The sequence below is a fragment of the Manacus vitellinus genome, unplaced genomic scaffold (assembly GCF_001715985.3).
Source record: "Manacus vitellinus isolate BGI_N305 unplaced genomic scaffold, ASM171598v3 scaffold_1_pilon, whole genome shotgun sequence".
Classification (NCBI taxonomy): domain Eukaryota; kingdom Metazoa; phylum Chordata; class Aves; order Passeriformes; family Pipridae; genus Manacus; species Manacus vitellinus.
In genome coordinates this window covers 17,441,948-17,465,573 of record NW_021939396.1, presented here as the reverse complement: position 1 = coordinate 17,465,573, position 23,626 = coordinate 17,441,948, and the positions used below count along the sequence as shown (strand labels likewise).

At 36.8% G+C, this 23,626-nt stretch overlaps 1 protein-coding gene across 1 annotated transcript in view; it reads right to left on the bottom strand.

The window, feature by feature from the left end:
• The window catches only part of ANGPT1 (angiopoietin 1), a 155,228-nt gene that overhangs the window by 80,717 nt on the left and 50,885 nt on the right, over positions 1–23,626 (bottom strand). Inside the window, exons 2-3 of the mRNA XM_008923178.2 lie at positions 8,520–8,675; positions 4,937–5,058 (exon numbers count right to left, since the gene is read on the bottom strand). Coding sequence (XP_008921426.1) covers positions 4,937–5,058; positions 8,520–8,675 — 278 coding nt within the window. The remainder of the gene's footprint in view (positions 1–4,936; positions 5,059–8,519; positions 8,676–23,626) is intronic.

The following is a 23,626-nucleotide window of genomic DNA, read 5'->3' as shown; positions in this document are numbered from 1 at the left end:
TTTCCTACACATCTGAAATTCCTATATGTTTCCAATATGTTTGAAATTTCCACATGGTTGAAAATATTACTGATCTAGACAGATGAAACTGTTATGGGAACTACAAAACAATAAAAATAAACCACTAGAAGTATCATATAAATATACATTATATATATGTATAAAGATATGCATATATATGTGGGTTTTATATTTGCAGCCTTCAGTCTGGGGAAATAAATCAGTCTTTTGGGGAACAGAATTAAATTGTTAAGAAAAAAATATTGTTAACATGAGTAAATACCAATATTGTCCACTGGACAATGACTCTTTGGAGTCATTATCTAGAAGACAATTAAACTAAAAACAAACATGCACATGCACACCCCAAACCCAGATAAATTTAATTATCCTAAAAAATAACTGTGTCTCAATGTCTAATATAGTGATTTTGGTAGGGCAAGGAATCTATTTTCAACCGTACAAATGATGTGTTGACTTTGTCAGTGTATAAGCCAGTGGAATGCCTGGTGCAACTGTGCTCTGTCCAGCTGATTCAGAAAAAGCCCTCTAATAATGCTGGAGAGGGTAGAACACCAAACAGAATTCTAAAAATGACTTCCAGTAAAAGCTGTTGTCATTTTGAAAGGTGATGAAGTAGAACATATAGGAAGCACTCTGGTAGCTGCCCAGGGAGGAAGGAAAGTCTGTTTTAGACAATTTGCCATATAAGGTAGGTAGTTTATTCACTAATCCGTTCCAGACCACAGGAGTTCAAGAGATTTTTTTAATCTTTGTTTTCAGAGGCCTCAGTTTAGACATGTGAGAACAGGATATAGACCAGATCTTAGAGACGGACATCTTTCTCATTAAAATAATTTTTAAAAATTCAAGATTTATTAAATATACAGATAAAATATGTGCTTTGTTGAGCTATTCAAGTAAATAAACAAATAAATGTCATACTAGAAAAAAATTATTTGGCCATAAATATGTAGGTGTCTTTTACTGTGTATGTTTGGGAAGACAAACAGGTAGAGGATTTCAGTGGGGTTTTTTGAGTGCAAGAACATTATTCTCTCATTGAGACAGTTTCTTTGTACTTCCTTTTAGATGAGGGAAATTTTCCCTGTATTGTTAGGTGTTGGTCACCTTGGTGGTCTGATACTGTGTGAACAGTTTAAGGAAATATGAAAATATGTGTCCCCGTATTTCTCAAGGCAAATGAAGTAACCGGAAAAGTAAAGTAATCCAGAATTCCATTATACTTTTCCTCATTTGTTTCGTTTCAGTAAACAAAAAGGGTTTTTTACACTTGCATATTGAAACAAACGGCACACTAAGTTAAATGCAGCTGGTACACTCTGGGGAAAAAAATGGAGCTCATAACCCACTTAAGCAGGGAAGTCTTTCAAGAATAAATCAAAATAACATTTAGAAAGCTCTTGTGGGAGAAAAAAATGGCAATGGAAGAAACCACCATTTACATTATAGTGGGTGGGAACCCACAAAACTAAATTATTTATGGCATGAGAGCACTCAATAGAAACATGATTCTAGGGCAAATGTGACTACTTATGCCATGGAAAATCTTTCACTTCAGTGGATAAAAAGAAAAAAAATTGGCCCTTCTTCCCAGTAGAGACAGGAAATAAAGAGAAAGGCCAAGAATAGACATGTTTCTAGTCTAAAGAACATGCACTGGTCCCTTGTTGATAAGCAATGTTCGTTTTATTTAAAGATAATATACAAGTTATTATAGTACCTCACCAATGAGTTATTGTTACTATAAGATTTGTATTACTTTCATTCAAAATCTAGTTCTTAGAAAGTGACTAAGATTATTTTTATTTTTTATAGAGGAATTTTAGCACAGAGAAAGAAATTATCAGCTCACAGTACACCACCTGTTTCAATCATTCTTGCAATGACAATAGTTCCTACACTAGTTCCCACTGCAGTATAAATCTGCTGCAAAAGAAAGACCCTTTCCAAAAAAGCTTACAGTCCATGTGAGTAATGTGGATAAAAGGGGTTTTCTCTCTTTTATTGATGTGAAAGTGATATGGAGAGGGATGAAGAAAATTTAACTGTAAATAGCTACTAAACACAGTCTGATGGGTAATCTGTAAATACTGTTTAAAATTAAACAAGATAAAATCATTGGCATGTCCACAAACCTAGTATCTGCTGAGGTCACCAAGATTTGTCCTGCAGTGAACCTGACACACAAATGACTGATTTCAAGATCAGGACCTACAAGGCTAAGACTACACAGTTCTTTGTTAGGAGTAGATGATGATACAAGAGCTGATGATCTATATTTTAGTGTAATCATAACACTGCCCTCTCCCTAATTTTATCACTCCCAAGGAAACTGTAAAAGAGCCTACACAGTGCATGCCAGATTCTTGCTTCATTGCAAGATGAAATTCCACATGCTTTTTCATTTTCCCACATATACCCACACCTCTGAAAGAAACAGTAAGGTGTGCTTTTTAAAATAGTCCTCCTTTTCCTCTGACTTTTCACAGACCATTTCATCATAATGTCAGCCAAGTCAAAGGTCAACTCAAGTAAACCTTATTTGTTTACTGACATGAAGGCTTTACACTCTGATACATTACTAAGGTAAATAAATAAATTCAAATTATTAACTATACAAAATTCAGTCTCTTGAGCGGCCAACAAAATTTTGTTGCTAACCAGATTGCAGCAGATAAAAGTGCAAGTATTTATATACTTAACTTTACATATTGTAAAATATGTAGAATGAACTGTCTCCTGCCCATACGCACTCTCTCTGTGGACTACAGGGAGAGCCCACATAAATATTTTAGGTGATTCCTTAGTTTTGAGATGGCCAAAGGCAAAGTTAATCCCGTGCTAATTTATTGACATTTCCGATTGATTAAGGGACATCTGTGGAGTTCAAAAGTTTTCAGTGTAATCCAAATTGTCCAGAATAATATTTGTTGGAATTACTGATTATAAACAGTTGTTAGATTAAACACATTAAATGGATTTTCATAGTCACTAGCAATAGTAATTGCTTTGCTACTAGACGCATTTAACAAATATATTTTTTTGTAACAATATTTTCTATTTTTCACAATTACCTGGATTTTGCCTTCTTTACTCTGTAGCTCCTTGCTCACCTTGGTGTTAGTCTGCCTCATGTATAGCCCTGGGCAAGGTTTTTCTGCCTCAGTTGCTGATTCCTGTCCAGCAGCACCAGTGTCACACTGCGCTTTTTGACAAACCATTTGATCTCAATTGAAACAGTCCTCTAAAACTTGTATCAGATGCTTCAGTATCTGCCTCATGTTTAAAGCTGTTTACCTTATGTCATTGTCAGTGTAGACAGTGGAAATAGAAACCACAGTCCTAGTCAGACTGACCTCACAGTTGTTCTTTCTAGAAGGGAACCGAGAGGCCGAGAGTGAGGCTGTGGAGTGAAAGCACTCTGTGTCCTCCCTGCTCACACCTGTGCATTACAGAGGCTGCAGTACAGTGAATCTCTCAAAGGGTAGTCAGGAAGGGGAATGGCTTTTCCCACTGTACTGGGTGCCAATGCCCAGGTGCTGGCAGCAGGGGCTGTGAGGCAGCCTCTGTGAGGAAACACTGGGGCTGCCTCATATAGGGCACAGGTGGTTCCAGCCAGCTCCAACCGACCCACCACAGGGTACAGTGTGAGGAATGAGGGGAAAAGTGAGAGAAACAGTGCTGCAGGCACCAAGATCAGAGAAGAAGAGGGAAGGAGGCACTGGAGCAGATAGAACCCTACGGCCTGTGGGAGAGACCATGGTGGAGCAGATTTTTTTCCACAGAGGACCCCATGCTGGAGCAGGTGATGTCCAAAAGTAGGCTGCAGCCTGTGGAGAGCCCACATGGAGTAGTCTTATCTGCAGCCTGTGGGAAAGAACCATGCTGGAGAAAGAGTATGAGAAAGAAGAGGAGGCAAAGAGCTGTGCACTGTCCACAACCCCATTCCTCATTCCCCTGCATGGCTCGGGGGGGAGAGAAGAGTCAGGAGTAAAGCTGACCCTGGGAAAAAGGGGAGGTAGGGGTGAAAGGTCTTTTTGGTTTTGTTTCTGTTTCTCACCATCCTATGCTGTTATTAATTGGCAGTAAATAAGGCTGTTTTACTCATGGCAGTAACTGATGAGTGATCTCCCTGTCTTTATCTTGACCACAAGCTTTTTCATCATATTTTCTCCCCATTCCGATGACGAGGGGCAGTGAGAGAGTGGCTGGGTGGGCGTCTGGCAGCCAGACAGGGTCAACCCACCACACACACTCTCTGACATACTGAATTGCCAAGTCCAGTGACTTCAGGTGCCACAAAAAGGGAACATCGAAACTGTTTCTTGACTCTCACTTTTCTGCTTAAAAAAGTTGTGCTGCTAAACAGTTTTTTCATCAGCTTCAACATAAACCCCAAATGTTTACCATTGACTCCCTAAACGGAGTATGGCTCCAAGTATGCAATATATAATTGAGTCCAAAAGGAGAGAGAGATCCTTCTACATCATATATTTGTATCATTAAAATTAGATATGAACTACTGAATATTTTCTGTTTCTTATGCACTTTAGGATAGTTGAAAATCTCATCATTTTTTATTAATATTTTTCTACTTGAAAGTGCTCATAAAAGTTATCCCTATCCTTTTTGGTAGTAGGAACTGTGGTCATATGACCCAGTTGTCATGAAGCAAACTAAGATGTGAACTTACAGTGAACATGAAAAGTGGTAAAAATCTGCTAGCATTTATCATACAAGAGCTAACATAGTGTAAGTTCACACACCTTAGGTCTTTTAGCCATTTCCTAAACATTACATCTGCTTTCCACTTACCATATTTGCTTCTTTCATTCCATCAGTTGCTTAGAAGAAAATATGCACAGACCACCTTGTGATGAACAGAGAAAGAGGGTAAGAGACTCATTCTTACCTGTTTTTCTCGTGAATTTTTAGGATTTCATGTGTCTGTTGTAGCAGTTGTTTTTCTAGCTTGTATGTTGACAGTGAATTTTCCAGTAGCTGAATTTCAAGTCTGGATGTTTGATTTAGCACCTTAGAGATAAATTAAAAACACTAATGTTTATATTGTCCTTGTTGTTTTGTCATAGCAGCATAATACAACCATTTCATTCTGATTCAATGATTTTCAAAAACTGTTTCTAAATCCTTTTTAAACCTCAGCTGCTCAGCTTGTGCAAATGAACTCAATCAAGCTACACTGATATATACCAGCTGATCTTCTGGCAACCTGTTTACTGTAGAATAATACTAGACCAGCAGAAAAAGGCAAGGTGACTGCCAAATAAGCTTCATTTCAATGGAAAGAACAAGAGGCTTGCCTCAAACATGCATTCCTACAAAGCATGCTTAAACCAGAAAAGTGCAGGAGTACTTGGACTGAAGTCAGTGTTGCCTCTGCTGTTTTGTAAATAGAGTTCCTACTTTAGCTTTCCCCTGAGTTCTCTCTTTTGCAGTGTTGGCAGAAGTCTGGTGTCTGCATATGTGATCACTACTTCTACTCTTGCACAGACTTTTAAGATGAACACTGTGATCCTAAACATTGCTTTATAAAATTCTCTTTCACTTTAGTGGTGGTCTGTATCAGCAGCACAAGTTTCAAAAAGTATATCAGACCAAAAGAAGACTTAACTATATGAAAGAGAATAGATTCTAACAAAAATAGTTCAAAAGCAGAAATAGCAGAATGTTTTGAAGAGTGAAAGCAATAATATTAAGTAATGTTAGTTGATTTTTTTTTGTTATTGTCATTCATTACATAGAGTCTGAAGGAGTGTGTAAATAGTTTTTGTGGATGTGTGTGCACACAACACCTGAGATGCAATCACTTCTGAAAAATTATGTCTCTTTAACGGAATCTATCAGACCTTTCTTGGAAGGATATTAATCATCATAGGATTTTAAATAACATTTTCTCATGCATAGATTCATAGAATAGTTTGAGTTGAAAAGGACTTTAAAGGTCATCCAGTCCAATCCCACTAGAATAAGCAAGGACACCAACTAGATCAGGTTTCTCAGAACCCATTCAATGTGACCTTGAATGTTTCCAGGGATGGAGTACGTACCAGCTCTCTGGGCAACCTGTTCCAGTATTTCATCACTCTCACAGTAAAAACCTTCTTTCTTTAATCTAAATCCACCATCCTTCAGTTTAAAACCCTTGTTCTGTCACAACAGCTCCCGCTAAATAATTTGTCCCCATCTTTCTTGGAGGCCCCTTAAAGCAGTGAAAGTCTGCAGTAAGATCTCCCTAGAGCTTTCTCTTCTCCAGGCTGAACAATCCCAACTCTCTCAGCTTGTCTTCATAGGAGAAATGCTCCAGTCCTCTCATCATCTTCACGGCCCTCCTCTGGACCCACTCCAAGAGGTCCACGTCTTTCCTTTGCTGAGGACCCCATAGCATTCCTGGCAGGAATTTGTTACACAACATAAAGCAATGAGAATGGCTCTCAAGCTCAGTTCAGTGCCTTATTTTTGTTTGAAATCATTGACACTCACAGAGCAACACGAGTTGTCCTTTCTCAAGGGTACAGAGATTGAAAAATTTGAAAATCATCAGTATGGAGCTGTTATGTTTTTCAAGATGGGTACAATCCTGGAAGTGCCAAGACACATCACAGAAGGACCTGGCAGAAATTGAAAATGTATTATGAAGATTGGTAAGGGATAAGAAGTCCAGAAAGAATAAACAGATTTCCAAAGAAGATATCACTGTGGAGCAGCCTACAAAATGTCAGTAGAACTTCAGGAAGAGAAGAAAGCCTGAAGGGAATCTTTGGGTTTTTAGATGGATCAGGGATTGAGAGGGTTTACTGAGAAATAAGGAGATGGAGGTTCTATCTTCAGTCCTTCAGACTGCTCCTTGCTCTGGCATGAACACTGCTTATTACAACCATGAGAAAGTGACATGCCTTTCTCATAATAGCTACAGACCTTGGTCACTCAGCCATGCAGCTGGCTGCCTCCATCACTTCAAGAGCAGTAATTTTTCGCTTTCTTGAGCCACCTGCACCACTCTTTTCTGATTGATGATAGAGCCAGGGACTACAGGGACTTTCTAATGCTACTGAAACAAGGGAGATAGAATATGCCATCACTGAGCTGAAAGTCAGTGCAAGTACTGCAAGAAGGAAGAGCCACAAGCTGGTATCTCGAACATCCTTTAAATTCTCCATCAATAGGGAATGATCCACTCCTCCATGCAGTTGTCAGTGATAACTCTACCTTGAAGTGAATCCTCAAAGGAAAAGTGAGACACAGGCAATGTACATTTTGTCTCTTACCTGCTTAAAGGGGGAAACCATGAATGAGTACTCAACACTCACACCTTCAGAGTCCTTTCTGGATATAAGAAGAGTTCCTATGCTTCCTTTACTGAATATATGATACTACAGTTAGTAGTATCACCTTTCTTGCTTTCATAATCAATATACTATGTTTAAGGAACTGTGGTAATTTGAGATCAGTGCAGTGTTTATAAGTGAATATTGATCTATTATCCAAGATGTAGCAGAAGAGGTGCAGGGAACATGTGTAAGACATGTGTCTGTTTTTCATTACTGTTATTTCTCAGTGTACTTTAATATGAATGCATTTAAAATTAGTAATGATATTATAAAGATAAGTAAGGACATTAAAACAGAAAATACAATCTTTCAAGAAGAACATATGCTAGAAGAACAAACAAACAATTGCAATACTTTAATTCCCCTATTCTAAATGAACAGTGAAAGCAGTGCAGCTGGTAACACATATATGCTACAAAAATCATTAGGAAGTCAACAAAAATAAGGACAAAAAATATGCACCTTAAAGCAATAAAAGCATTCAAAAAGCAAAAAGTACCTATCTTTGCAATAGGCCCAGAGTTAAACTGTACTCAGTGTTTTGACAGTGATATGCATAACTTCAATCACAACAGTGATTTTAGTGCTAGGAATTATATGGAAATGGTTCTTTAAATTCGTGTGATGTTATACAATTTTACAGTAATTAAAAATACATAGTGTTTTATAAAGAACCTGATGCTTGTCCCTCTCCACAGTTTAAAAGCTGCAAACATACTCTACATTTCAAATGGCTGGAAACAACTTGCAGAAAATAAACAAACCCTCTTGGAATAGTAAAGAGACAAACAACAATGAAGATCAAAGGCTCTGATTTAGCCTGAAGGTCATTATTTAGCTTGACGCTTGTATCATTCACAGTTGGTAGTTGTGCTGTTTATTGAAAGTGTAATGGTGATTTAGTTTCCTGGATAGTCTTGCCTTTCTTACGCACACAGAGCTAAATATCACTAACCAAATGAAATCAAAAGAAAAACACATAACAAGGGTCAATCATCACTGCTGTTGCTACCAAGAAACAGAGTGTGTAATGTTTCTTGGAGTCCTGTGTTGAAATGTTTTGTGTGGTGATGCATTAGAAAGGAAAGAGGATGGGAAACCTTCTCTTTAATTAACAGCTTTTACAAAACCACTCTGGGAACATACCTGGGTTTCAACATCCGTAAGTTTTCTTGTCTGCTCTGCTGTCTGGCTGAGGAGGCTGGTACCTATCTCGAGCATGGTGGCAGTGTGATTCTGCACAGCATTCTGCTGCAGCTGCACCATCTCTGATTTCATGTTTTCCACAATGTAGTTCTCAAGCTGCAAAAGAGAAAAGGTTGTAACTGTAGTATTTTCACCTGTTTAGGTATTCTGGTGATGTCAGGATACATAGCTGGCATTCTTGTCAAAAGCAGAAATTCTAGTATTTTCAAAGAGAGCTCAAGTTTCATTTGACCCTATGACTTTTGGGATAGGGACCTGACTATACTCCTTTCAGTCCCAGAGTCCCAATATTTTTCCAAGTATCATGGCCTGCTGGCATGAGCTGGAGCACACCATCTGTGTCAAGGTTGCTGTGAGCATTTGTCATGGACATGGCACGGCAGCTCCAAAATGAACCCCTAAAAGAGCAAAGCACACCACAGGGAAACACCAAACCCTACTTGTACATCATAACTTACATGTAAGTCCTTCCTAGAAGAGATTCTACCATATCCTACCTCTCCCAGTTTGTTGTGCCTGTCTCACAGTCATTCAGCAACATGATTTTTATTTGGTAAGATCATCACAAAGATTTTCACAAACTCAGCAATGAACACAGCTTAGTTTAACTGTAAAGGAATGGAGACACTGTCATAGAAAAATTATAGAAAGCTGGTTTGCTCCTTTGCTTTTGTTGTCTTGATATTTGGCTTATGTTGGCAGTCTGTTGAATGGAATCTGAACTAGTACCCTCTAAATAAACTGAGTATCCCAGAGAGGGGCACTTTTTGTTATGGTTTGTTTTAGTTAACATAGGCAGGATTGTTGCCTTCTAGCTGATGGGGTTCTTGCCCTGTCACAGCAGACCATAAACCCAGAGCTAGTATACAGGAAGATGAGATTGTTTCTTACACAAGCATTGTTCTGGCTTGATGTGCTCCAAAAAGTATTAACATAAAGAAAGGTGGCCCAGAATATAATTTTCAATACCTCCCACTGAAATAAGCTGGACTCCAGCCAGTTTACACCCAGTGAAGATTTGGTCCTCGGTTTCATTTGGTTGCCGAACATGGCTTTTTGTGGTTAGCTGATTCCAGAAGATGTCGATACAGGGCTTTGCAAAAGTGAGTAAAGCCTTCACACAACAACCAGTGAAGTATGAACTGGATACTGCCCCCACTTTAGGAGAGACCCTCAAGGCCATACAGCAGGTGAAAATTGGCAAAGCAGTTGGGGTTGATGGAATTCCATCTGAAGTCTGGAAACATGGGGGCCATGCTAAATTTCATGAGTTCTTACTACACTGTTGGGAACTCGGTGAACTACCATTAGACCTTCGTGATGCAGTCATCATCACCTTGTATAAGAAGAAAGGTACTAAATCAGACTGTTCAAATTACCATGGTATTACTCTGCTCTCCATTGCTGGCAAAATCCTGGCAAGAATAGTCTTAAACAGACTAATACCCACTATAGCAGAAGGAATTCTACCTGAAAGCCAATGTAGTTTCAGAGCCAACAGGAGTACCACAGACACGGTGTTTGTTCTCAGAAACTGCAAGAGAAGTGTAGGGAACAGAACAAAGGTCTCTATGTAACCTTATCGACACCTCACCAAGGCTTTTGATACTGTGAGCAGGAAAGGTCTATGGCAGATTTTGGAACGTTTAGGTTGTCCCCCCAAGTTCCTCAAAATGATCATCTCATTCCATGAGGATCAACACAGCCAAGTCAGATATGACAATGCACTTTCTGAGCCCTTTCTAATAACTAATGGTGTGAGACAAGGCTGCGTTCTTGCACCAACCCTATTCACAGTCTTTTTCAGCATGATGCTCCAAAGGGCCACAGCAGACCTTGATGATCAGGATGGTATCTACATTCAATATTGTACTGATGGAAGCCTTTTCAACCTAAGGCGACTGAAGGCCCACAGTAAGACCTTAAACCATCTTGTCCGGGAGCTGCTTTATGCTGATGACGCCGCCCTTGTCGCCCACACAGAAGCAGCTCTGCAGCGTTTAACATCCTGCTTTGCAGACGCTGCTGAGCTCTTTGGGATGGAGGTCAGTTTAAAGAAAACAGAAGTTCTCTATCAACTGGCACCTCAGGAAGTCTTCCATTATCCCCATATCACCATTGACCAATCAGAGCTCAAATCATTCCAGCAGTTAAATTACCTAGGTAGCCTCATCTCCTCAGATGGTAAGATTGACGGAGAGGTAGACAACAGGTTAGCAAAGGCATATAGAGCTTTCAGAAAGCTTCATAAAAGGGTTTGGCGAAGTAAACACTTGAAGAAAAGTACCAAGATCAGTGTTTACAGAGCCACTGCGCTGTCTACTCTTTTATATGGATCTGAATCATGGGTCATCTACCCCCACCACCTGTGACTCCTAGAATGCTTCCATCAATGCTGTCTCCATACAATCCTAAACATCCACTGGTCAGATTATGTGACCAATACATCTGTTCTAGAACAAGCAGCAGTCACAGATATTGAGACCATGTTGTTGAGAACACAGCTGTGTTGGGCAGGGCACGTCTCAAGGATGAAGGACCACCGCCTCCCTAAGATCTTGCTTTATGGTGAACTTGCCACTGGCTGCTGCAAGAGAGGAGCCCCAAAGACGAGATACAAGGACTCCCTGAAACAACATCTCAGCCTTGGCCATATTGAATCACCATAACTGGTCTACTCTGGCCTCCAATTGTGAGGCCCTGGAGACACACCATCTGTAACGCTGCTGATGCCTTTGAGAACGCACACAGGATCACTCTCGAGGAGAAAAGACAGTGCAGAAAGAATCGTGCCTTGCAGAATTTACCACCTAAGGAGTCTTTCTGCTGTGCCTTTTGCAATTGGACATGCCTGTCTCGTACTGGCCTTTTTAGCCACCAGCATGCTTGTAACAAACATGGGTAGAGACCTTTCCCAAATCTTCGTTCGTGAAGCCCAGCCATGATCCCAGACTTCAGCAACCACTGTTTTGCCTAATACATTTAATCACATTGGGCCTGCTTCTGTAGCAGTAATTGTATTTTACTGTGAAAGATAAGCTGCACAAATAGTAAGAACCAGATGGAGTTGATTTAAAGACTGTAAAAAGGACCAGGAGTCAGATATAGTGTGATTAAAAAGAAAGGCTGCTTTCATCTTATCTATAGGCATACCTATGCCTAGGGGTCACTATTTTTAGATGTTCTAATGAGTAACTTCACCTGAGCTCACAAAATATTTATTACAATTTTAATCATTTTTGGGCACCCACTAGTTTTGTAAACACTTTTACAAAGCAAGAACACTGCCACAATGTAAAATATTTTCTGCATAAGACAGTTGTTAATGTTTTATTTGTCTATTTGTTTGTTTACTCCAGTTTGAAGAAGCAATATCCATGATGATCAAAACTAAAGTGGATGTCCTACAATTCCAGACAACAAAAAAATTTGGTTGAATTGTCAGGTAACCGATATAAGATGCAAACCTGCAGAGTGTTTTAAGAGGTTGGTAAAATTTATTTTCAAATACTCTGATAAATATTTAAGTGGGATTTAACAGCCAAGGAAAACTGTCTGTTCCAAAGTAATGTCTTAATGGATGTCACCATTTTCCACTCTCAGTGTAACTTTAGTGCTTTGATTTAACTAATAACTGTGAGACAAGTGTTATAGATATTGAGCTATTTCAAGGGAGATTTTACATATCTATAGCATTTCCATACCATGCTAAACTATATTCTGAAGTATTTTGCCTGTATATCTCTTTCTTATAAGAAAATGCATTTTTAGACACCCTTTGCTTCTTGTTTTCTAACCAGTAATGATTTTAATTTTTTTATCCCTTGAATGTAAATAAACCCTATGAATGAGCCCCAGAAACTGGATTGTTGTCCTTTACCATATCAAGGTCCAGAATATGGAAGTTGATTCTGGAACATCTGAACAAGAAGTTTGAATTTCTCCCACAGATTTCACTTCCTAAAGAAACAGGGCTCTCCAGTCATGGTACTGCTCCTGATGAGTTACCAACATACACATTTCCTCGCATCCAATGTCTTTTGCTTTCAGATAGGAACATAGCATGCCTGTGATATGGCTGTTCCTTGCTTGATTTGTTAGTCTGCAGCTTTCTGAAACTATCTTGCTGTACATGGGCCACGTTGTGCATGTGTGTAATGAATGCCTGTGATAACCCATGCAAAACTGTGGTAACTACATTTATTACACATCAGAAATCAGAAATTAGATATTTTACATTACCAATAAAAAAGCCCACATATAGGACATTTATATTTCTAAGTATTTTTTTTGTCTGTTATTTTGCTCACATTACAGAAAGGATTACAATAGAAAAATCTAATTGCAATTGTGTGGAGCTACAGCAGTTTTGACTAGCAAGAACAAGGCATAGATTGAGGCATATTGGATAACCCCTTCATTTAATTATTGCAATCTAACACAGTCCCCATGGTATCTAGTCTTGGGCAATCGCCCTTGGTTATTCACCCCTAAAACAGTCTCAGGCTGAATCTGAGACTGACTCATTATAACAACAAAACTGACTTTCCTGTTTCAGAATTACCTGTTAAATGCTTTTGTAAATATTTGGTGTTCAGTATATGGCCACAATAGTTTCTGTGAGCACATCTCTGGAGTATCAAGAGTTATTCATTCAGGCAAAGAAGGGTTGAACAAGGGCTAAAATAATGTAGAGGTGCTGTGACATTAATTCCCCTTACTTCATTCACCCACTTTTTTTAGTTTGCTCAGTGGATTTATTGGTTGCAATACTGGCCCTGGTAAAATAATGGCAAAATTCCCATGGAGTTCAATAGGCCAAGATTTCACCTAATATTTTTATTGCAGGAAGCCAACATTTACCAGGTTCATTATGACCAAGCACAGAGTTTCTTCTGAAGCTTTCCTTTCTTTGTAGGTATTATATTAAGTGTACTGAAGTGAGTTTTCTTTGTGGTTAGTTAAGAGCAATAGCATCTATTTAACAGGTGAAAAAAGGATCCTTGCAGGGTGGTCTCAAAGAAAATGTGACAAGCAGAAACCTACTCACAGAGGTAAATTCAAGAACATTTAGGAGTTTAAGCCATTTTTAAGACCCCTTCATCCTATAAGTAAATTAAATTCAGTTTGTTCAGACACTCTGAATTAGACATTAAATTTATAATGCATGAAAAAATACTCTTTTCAGTGAATCTACTTTTCACATTTGGATTTTCAAATCCTTATATTACTATATCTACTTATTTCAGTTACTTTTTTTTTTGCAAAAGCAAAACAGAATTCTTTTCTACATTCATTTTCCCCCATCTCACCACTCCCACTAAAAGGCTTTCGATAGTACATTGACATCCTTGTTATTAATTTGGCTGCATCTGCTTTCAGTAAGACTCATTACGTTGCATGGGAGTTTTGGGTAATGTCGAATTACCAGTGGGATACATAAGAACATTATAACAGTCTCAGAAATAAAACTGTCAGAAGTTTCAGTGTTATTGGTTAATAAACATTCCAAAGGATTATACATTAAAAGTATCTAGCTTTTTATGGACAATGTTTATTGAATAATCTTCATAGAAACCACCCAAACACTAATAGAACTATTAAAATGGAAACTGTAACTTAGGGTCTAAGTAAATGATAAGGGTCTGTGGCAGATGGCTGATAAATAAAATATGAGCTTTTTCTTTTACTTTGATCAAATGATGTTGGTCCCAGCTTGTTAAGAACTGCTATGATATCCAGATGATGTGAAGTTTTCATCCAGTCTCTTAGAACAAGAATGTAGGTTAAAGTAACAACAGACTGTTCTCCCTCTCCTACCATAGGCTGCACATCATTCCAAATTTTGGCAGGACAATGATCAGTGTTATTTTGTAGGAGTATTTTTGTGTAGTCTTGCTTTGCATACATGAATATATACTAGTAATGCTATATCACAACACAACCAGTGAAAGTTCAGCTCCTCTTTCTTTGTTTTTCTGTTCAAGGGAGGGTCATACCCCTCCACACTGACAAACTGCCCTGGGGAGTGAGATATAAAATTGACATTTGATGTAATTTGTATTTTATAAATGAAATAGCCCTATTGGGAATAACACATAGAGCACCAAGGAATTTCTTTGATGTTTGTAGAAGCAAAAAGGGGTTAGGAAGGACTTTATCACTGAGAAAAGAGATTTTATTTGTGTATTGAAAAAGCCATCATTGCATTTATTTAAAAATATAACATATTCTACAAACTATTTGTCAATGGGAAAGGTTGATAAAAATTTACAATGATGCAGCCTTCTCATATTGCAGATCCAATGAGCAGAGAACAAGCAGAATTTATCTTTCCACTGTATCTGACTGTATATGATCATTGTGAATCAGGGAAAATCAACATGGATGGCACATAAAGGTAATGGATAATGCACAAATGTTAAAACACTCATCTGCACCACATTTGAAACAACCTTACCTGATTACCTACATTAAGATGATACAGGAGGTATACTGATAATTTCAGTATGAAGCTATGAAATCAGCCCTGTTAAGCTAAAGTGTAAACTTTAGGTGACTGTGACACAAACTGGACTCACAGAAAGGCATGTTGGGATATGTGGTATATGAGCCTTTCACAAATAAATCTTTGGTTATGAAATATCCTAGTTATGAAATATATTGGTTATGAAATATATTTCTGGGTTTCAATTCTAAGAGGAACCAGAAAAGTAATCCAGCAACTGTATATGTAGTCAAACAAACATATTTGAGGAAAGCTGGCTATAGAAACTATGTATTTTCTTTCTTTCATTTTTTTAAAAATTCAATATACCCAGATTTCTAGCCTTAAGTCAGCAAGAAAATAAGCCTGTTAGCTTTTCATTTGTACATTCATAATAGTAATTATTTTCATAATGCTTTATGAATTATTATTCAATAATTATTCTGTACTTGCTTTTTCATTTTATAGGTTTCTGTAATATTGCAAGTCATCATTTTGATTTCTTACTTAGATGTCTTTATATCTTAACCCTAAATAACAATACTGTGGTTTTCCAGATTCTGTTCCTGACAGAGAAACAAACAATGAGTTGCAGAGTGTGTTTATCTTCCCAAACCACGTCATGCTGAAACAAAGATATGCGTTTCTGAACTAAAACATTGGATTGTTTTTTCCAAACCAAATGTTCCAAACACATCAAAGATACTTTTCCTTAAATCCTTGAATCCTTGAAGGTCTGAATCTTTGGCATTTCGTATGTTTACTGTCTGGAAAAGCATAATTAAATAGATGCAATTTCACTGTGGCCAGTGAAACCACAGCTGCGCTGTCCTCACGCAACAGCCAAACACTGATTCAGCCCCAGCTCACTGATACTGAGAATAACAATTCAGTTGACTTCCAATATACTAATGACACTCGTTCTTATGATGGTTGAGCTTGCTTTTATAGCAACCTTCAATGAAATAAAAGTGTGCTATGAATGTAGAAGAATCTTTCAGCTAGTTAAAATAATTAAAGAAAAGAAAACACCTCCCCCCCTCCAAGAAACCAAAAAGGTTTACCTCTTCAGATTTTGTCAGAAGAAATCAAGGATAATAGATGTAAGAAATTATTCCAAAACACATGAGGTAATCTTTCTGCTGTATTCAGCACCAATATAGTGTCTGTAGCAGTTTTGTTTCCAGTTCTGAATGTTGCAATTCAGGAAAGAGGTACATTACTTGGAAAAGTGTAAGGAAGACAAAGAGTGGTCATAAACCTAGAAAACTGAAAGATTTAGAAATGTTTAGCTTACTAAGAAGACTAGCAAGAAAAAAGCTTACTAGAAAGACTTAAAACTGCAGAGTGAAAGTGAATAACCTGTCTTCCACATCCATGAAGCTACAGTAAGTGATGTTTATTTTTACATATTAGGTGAAAAGTTTTCTAACAGTACAGGTAATAAAATACTGATAGAGATTCTTCTTTGGGCAAACTGTGAAAATTCCATTGCTGTGGATGATGAGTAAAGAATACTTTAGGTAAAGATCAGGTCAATTATATAGTATTTTACAGTTCTTTTTAGTTGCATTTTTTTCGTTTTTCTCAGAACTTTTTATCACTTTGCTTCAGACCTAAGTTCATGAGCTGAATATTTGGAATCAAACTCTATAGTCAAATCTTCTTTTAACTGAGTAAAGGTTAGAAAACTCATCTCCTAATGAAAATTTTAGAAGAAATTTAATTAAAAAGAGGAGTCTCCTGAATTAAAACCACAAAAATAAAAAAAAAAAAAAAAAAGCAACCAAAAAAAACCACAAACCACCAAACCACACATAATGATACTAATAAAAGAAACTGTTCTGGATAGACCAAATCAGCAAAATGAGGAAATTCACTGAGGAAGCTTATGAATGTATGAATGTACCTCCTTAGGGAGGCAGTCTGCAGAACCATGTGAGAAATTACTGCATGAACCAGATGCACAACTGTAAATTAGCAGCAATTTCTTGAACTCAAATAAATTTTATTAGGCTACTTTAGAAACTACAATATCTGAAAATCAATCAATTTGTGGATATCCAAGCTTGTGTCAGTGGTGGCTTCACATCTCCATTCCATGTTATGTTATGCAGTAAAATACATAAAATATAATAGGCAATAACAGATAATAACAGTGGAAGAGTATGATGTATGGCATCCCACTGGAACCTTAGGAAACTGGAAGCAAAAATATTTTTTTATTACTTACTGTACTTTATTATGAATAGAAATAATCCTTGCTACACCAGTCAAAACAAGATACAGGCAACACATAGTTCTTTGTTTCAAGATATTAAAAGCCTTCCCGAGTTAGTTTTGCCCAAAAGCATAATATTCAAAAGTGAGTAAGATGGGAGCAAGAAGATTGAGTTTCAGTTCCTTATGAAGTATGTGGCAAGAAACCTTTCCAATTTGTTTTTGAAGTTTTACATCATTCTAAAAACTTACACACTTCTAGATGTGAATTGTACAAAATCTATACAAATGAAATTCATTTGTCATTTCAAATGTAATTAATTACAGTTATTACAAAAGCATAAAAATATTTGTGTAAATTTCAATTACTTTTGCATGAATATTAGATCTCTCTCAGTTTTTCAACCTTAGGGCTTAATAAAGTCAATAAGCAGCATAACAGAGAATCACATCAAACGTGATTAAATGGTCCCATAAGGAAGATATTTATAATGAGTAAATCATAACAATATGTTCTCATTTTCTACCGATTAGTAATATTTCTGGTTCAAAGAATTATTCAGTTTATTGTTAACATTCGCAAATTTTATTACAGTGTAAATCATATTTTCTTTCTGGATGTAACTTTCTAAACCACTTAATTCTATAAACTAAATTCTATTATACAGTTGACTGAAAACATGAACCATCTCCAATATACACTTAAGGGGAAGACATAATTATAGAAAATATTACATCTGTGTTATTACCCTAAACAAATTAACATCTGTGGGGATTTTTTAAACAATAATTTCCTATTAAAGTGTGGAACTAACAAATTTTCTTTGGCAAAGATATTTTTGGTGAGGATGACTTTTCAGAATCACTAATTTTTGAACAAATTCTGTATAGAAGAATATCTAGACATTTTTGGCTCATTCCTAGAGAGTGCATGTATGAGTAATAATCAGAATTAGTTCCACTGAAATATCTCCTCACTACATTACATATAGTTCTTGAAAAATGTAATCTTAAACTGCATAAATAGTTCTGGTTGCTATATTGCTCTGCCAGCTTATATCTAAACTTTCAGTGAACCTGGGAAGTTCTAGTACAGTTTGGAAACTATATGTATTATAGTAGGTAGTATAATGATTTAACATTGTATTACTTAGTCTATTTTAATTCTTCTTTGTTTCTTACACTCATCACTATGACGTATGAGCAGAATTTTGGTATTCTTTGCATGAAAATACTTTTCCAAGAAAGGTTGTGAAATTAACACTCAGTGGCATTATGTTCTATTCTTTGCACAAGTTTCTCTTTATATTTTATATATATATATATATTACAGAAGGTGAATTGCTTTATTCATTGTCATGTGCTCTACCTTCAGCTCTTAGGTTCTCTATTTTATGATCTCCCTGATGAAGAATTCACCAATTCTTTTTTATTACCATTTGTCTATCTTTCCTGTGTAGGTTGCAGGAAATTACCCTTCTGTCTTTTATTAATGCCTAATACAAAGTCTCAAGGTCATCTGAAGACCCAGGACATTATATTATGGTGTTGATTGCTAATACTCTACAGTCTTAACTTGGAATCTTTTCTGAAAGCATAAAATGGAAGTTTAGATTCACTGAAAACACTGAAAATACTGCAATTTCAGTACATATGGGTCTAAAGGAATTCAAGGCCATCCCCTGAGCCATAAAACAACTTCCCCACTGTTCCAGGCAACTACTAATTTTTGCCTTGATCCCAGAGAGATCCACAAAGCTTTCATTCCAGGCATCACACAAATCTTAAAACACTCAGTGGAACTCATGACCTGTGCACTATGTATTCACATCCTACGTGTGTGTGCTTCTATCATAAATAATCTAGTCATGGGAAGAACTGAAAGTGATGTCATGTCTTTTCCTAGGTGACAGGAAATAATGAAAGTTTCCTCAAGTTTCATTGTTACTAGAAATGTAAATCCTATTATGTACTCCCTGTCTGTGATGCTTATGATGTTTCACTGGCACCTGGTAAGTACTGAACCAGGGTTCTGCCTTGTTCAAAAAACATATGCAGTGCAGGAATGGTAATTCTTGTGTCCATAATTAGTGTTTATGCAGCTAACTTTACTTCAGAACACAGGGAAAAATAGAAACAGAATATATCTGCATGGACAGTATGGTTCATGGTCTGCTCGAGGGCAGAGCATCCTTCTACCAACTTCTAACTCTCAGTGAAGCCCTTGACAAGTTAAAGCAGCTGAGCAGACAAGGTATTTGTAAGCAGATGAGATCCTTCACCTCAACACATCCTATTTAGGGAAAAATATTTAAAAGAATTCTATTTACACTGCACAGAATGCTAATATTTTAATCAAGATCCCAGTCCTTTTCTCCTCCTCTTCCTTGCCTAAAAATGACAAATATTATTTTGTTATACTTTATGTCTTGTGTTCAGCATTTGGCTACAACACCATGATTCCAGCTTATGTTAAAGAAAGCTGTTCTTTTCCACTAGTACCTAATATAGCAAAGAGCAAAGTCTATGTGCTATAAAATCCATTCCCCTGAAGAACCCAGGAAGGCAGAAATCTGAAATCTGTTGAACTACTTTAGTCTATGAGGAATTAATATCTAGACAAGGGTTTATATATTCTCACACACAGTATTTATGTGAATAGACTTACATGAGTTTATACATAACTGTCTTAAATTATGGTTTATAATGTAGGCAGGCAGCAATGTTCATTTATGTCCTATAAAGTTTGCTTATATTTATGATTCTTAACTTTTACTACAATAATCTAAGCACAAGTACTTTAATGATAGATGTTCTGGATATGTGACAGTGTTTACCTTAGTCTTAATATAGACATTAAAAAATTATATTAATACATCTCTGCTGGAATCACTTTATAATTTTAAGGCACAAATAAATTATATTTCCAAGAATATCTGTAGTAGTAAACTAAGAACTTCAGTTTCCCACAGCACTATAAAAATGTTAACTGCTAGTACAAACCCTAACACCTTTTCTTCCCATTCTGTGAAATTCTATGTATACACATTAATCTCTAAGTTCCTCCAGATATACCTATAATTCTCAGCATTATAATGAATGTGTAACTGCATACTGGGGAGGTGGTCCTGCCAAAGTATGAGTAGCCCTCAGAAAATTGGTTTCTTCCTTTGCTAATGGATCTGATTGCTTTAATTCATGTCAAACAGTCTATTAAAACACATAAATAAATGTCTTGCCAAATACTCCCTTCCAAACATTATTAAAATTATAAAAATGCATAAAATTCTCAGATTGAAACTGTCACATATTCAGTACACATGAACAACTATTTACATATGCACATACATATGTATATGTGCACATAAATATGCACATAAAAGGATGAGCTAATTCCTCCAAATAGATTATAAAACTCTGTTTTGCAAGCAGCAGGGGAAAGAACTGAAGTTCACTAAACCATATAATGAAATATCAGGTACTCAAATAAGCCTGCAGAAAAGACTATGAAACTTAATAAGAAAGAAGTGCCTTGGTTTATCTGAAATGGCATAGAATCATAGGATCAGATGGGTTGGAAAAGACCTCTGAGATCATCAAGTCCAACTCTTGATCCACTACCACCACCATAGTTCAAGATGGATATCCTTTTATGGCTTTAATTATTGTATAGAAAGATAAAACCTTTTTTTATAGGAAATATGAGAGCAGCCAAAGCATATAAAGACAGTTCTGGTCCCTCTTTTCATTACATTCCTCTGGAGACTTTGAAAGGGAGCAATCACATATCCTTTAAGTAAATGTGTTCTGATACAATCTGTTTCATCCCCAGTTGTTGGAGGGAGATTCAGGTTTTGATTATGGGGATCGATTCCTTGCCATGAGTTTACTTCTTGCATGCCACAATTGCTGAGTAAGAAATGTAGAACTGCATGTTTCTCTAGAGAACTCATATACTGGGAATAAGTATTATCCTTTCCATTAATTGCTAAAGGAATAAGCATAAATACTGGAGTTGCAATGACGAGTAGCAGAATCTGGCTGTTATGCACTTAGCACTGAGCACAAACTCAGCAGTAATGACAAGAAAATTGGACTGAAAATCTCTTATTTTAATTCTGTAGGAAAAAAACATTCTAAAGATGTTTAAATTTAGGGAAAATCTGAAAACTTAAATCTTCTGGAGATATTCCTCACTTAAATCACTGTAAAGATAAGACAAATGAAAAGGAATGATGGAAGAGTCTTCATCCTAAAGCCCTACTTTAGCAGCAATATTTTTTCCTGGTTTGTTTTTTTTTTTCTAGGACCTGGCAAGACTATTCCCTCCTACTTCAGTTTATCATAATCCCAGCTCTTCCTGGAAGTCACTGTTATTATAAGGCATTCCTTTGTAAGTCATGAAATCATGAGCTAAAGTAGGGAAGCTTTCAGTCTTCAATTTCATGTCTGCTAACTCACTGTCAGTAGTCTCTCTTTCTATGGCTAATGCACAGTTCCTATTGGTGTTCTTAACAAAGATAGCACAAATAAATTCATAGATGAACAAGTACTATGTATGCCTATAAGTACACGTGCAAAACAACAGACGTACCACATGATAGAGGAAGAGGGGCATATATTAGAAATGGATTGGCAGATAAAGAGATGAGTAATTTTTATCTTGCAATTTGAAAATATATCTGGGTTTAGAAGGGAAAACAGAAGCCACTAGGTACATATTTGCAAATGTTATACCGGGTTAAAATCCAGTTTAAAAACAATTAGATATGAATGGTTTAAGACTCATGCTTGCTCAATGCAAATTCAAAACATTATACTAATAGTAAAGTGAAATGCTTTTAATTATTTTGTAATAGCAAGAAATTGTTCAGATGTCTTTGATGTGTCCTTCGGACAATCTAAATATGAATTTATTTCTGGTGATCCCAGGCATACTGGCACCCGTGGCTGCTCCCACATTCCCAGGGAAGCGACAGGATGGCTGTCACACTCACTCTGTCACTGATTAAGTTGCTACTTTTGTTTGCAAATTTTCACACAGTGTCCCTGTGCCCAAAGTGATAATGATCACAGTCATTTCCGATTCATAAGCCAAGAACATGTACAGGCCCCTACCCTGATGGACCTTCAGAGTTCACAAAAATGAAGTGACAGCCCTTCTGGCATGATTAATCTAGTGAAAACACAGAGCAATGAGTCCAAAATGAGACACACCAGTTATACCAAGTCTGTCCTTCACTCAGATCTTATATGAATTCTTAGCATTTATCACTGGTTTTGCTCTCTTGTTCTTCCTTCTACGATACTTCTAATTTCACAATAAATCCCAAGTAGGTCATGCATGACAATAAGACTAACGTTTTCTTGCCAAGTAAAACCACATTCAGAAGGGTGGTTTTGTAATAACTCAGAAGCATTTACAATGTAATAAAAAATACATTGAACAAACCAACATATCAGAATAACAGGACTATTAAATAAAATGAAAATATCCCAGGCCTTTAAAACATGCTGTAACTCTTCAGAACCAGAGATGACCAGGGCTCAAAATCAAATACAGATATTCCTAAACTTTCAAGTATTCAGATTCAGGATTTTAGTTCAATCTCATTTTCATAATGATAGCCATGTGGTACTGTTCTTCTCCCTTGTGGATAAAGAAAAATATCTGTTCTACTGACTTTGTAGTTGCTGTACATAAATGAAGACTTTCAGGTCATTAGTTTAACCACATGTGCAGAATATATAGGAACTAGGATAACATTTCTCACGACTACAGCTATTTGATCAAAAGAAGAACTGACATCCATAATGCTCATATCTATTACACTTTGTACTATAATAGTAAAGAACAAAGTGTTCATGAATCCTAAGGAAAGTTTGGCAGCTGTTTCACTGAGATGTAGGTCGCAATCATGTTAATAGTAATACCTTCTGCCCATTATCTGGCAATAACATTCATGTCCTGTAGTCAAAACATTACAGCACAGTAGTTTCTTCAGTACTGGAAAAATTAAAAATCCTGTCAGGCACTAAAGGAATGCTGTGACTTGACTCTGTCATGCTCGTATCTGTTGCTCCCAGAGGACCCCAGGAAACTCTATCGGTTACTGCTGAGTACATTTGAGCCTCAGTCTCACCTGCAAAGCCCCATGCACAGAGCACAGAAAATGTAAGTCATAAAAAATTCAAGAATAAATGTTATGGGACAGGTGTTCGTTTTTTCAGGACACAGGTTTTCCATCCCTGGTATTGAAACTGATGGGAACAGGTTAACTCTGTGCCATACCTGAAGGTTTGATCTGATAAAGCTTGTGTGTGGGGGACAATAGTGATA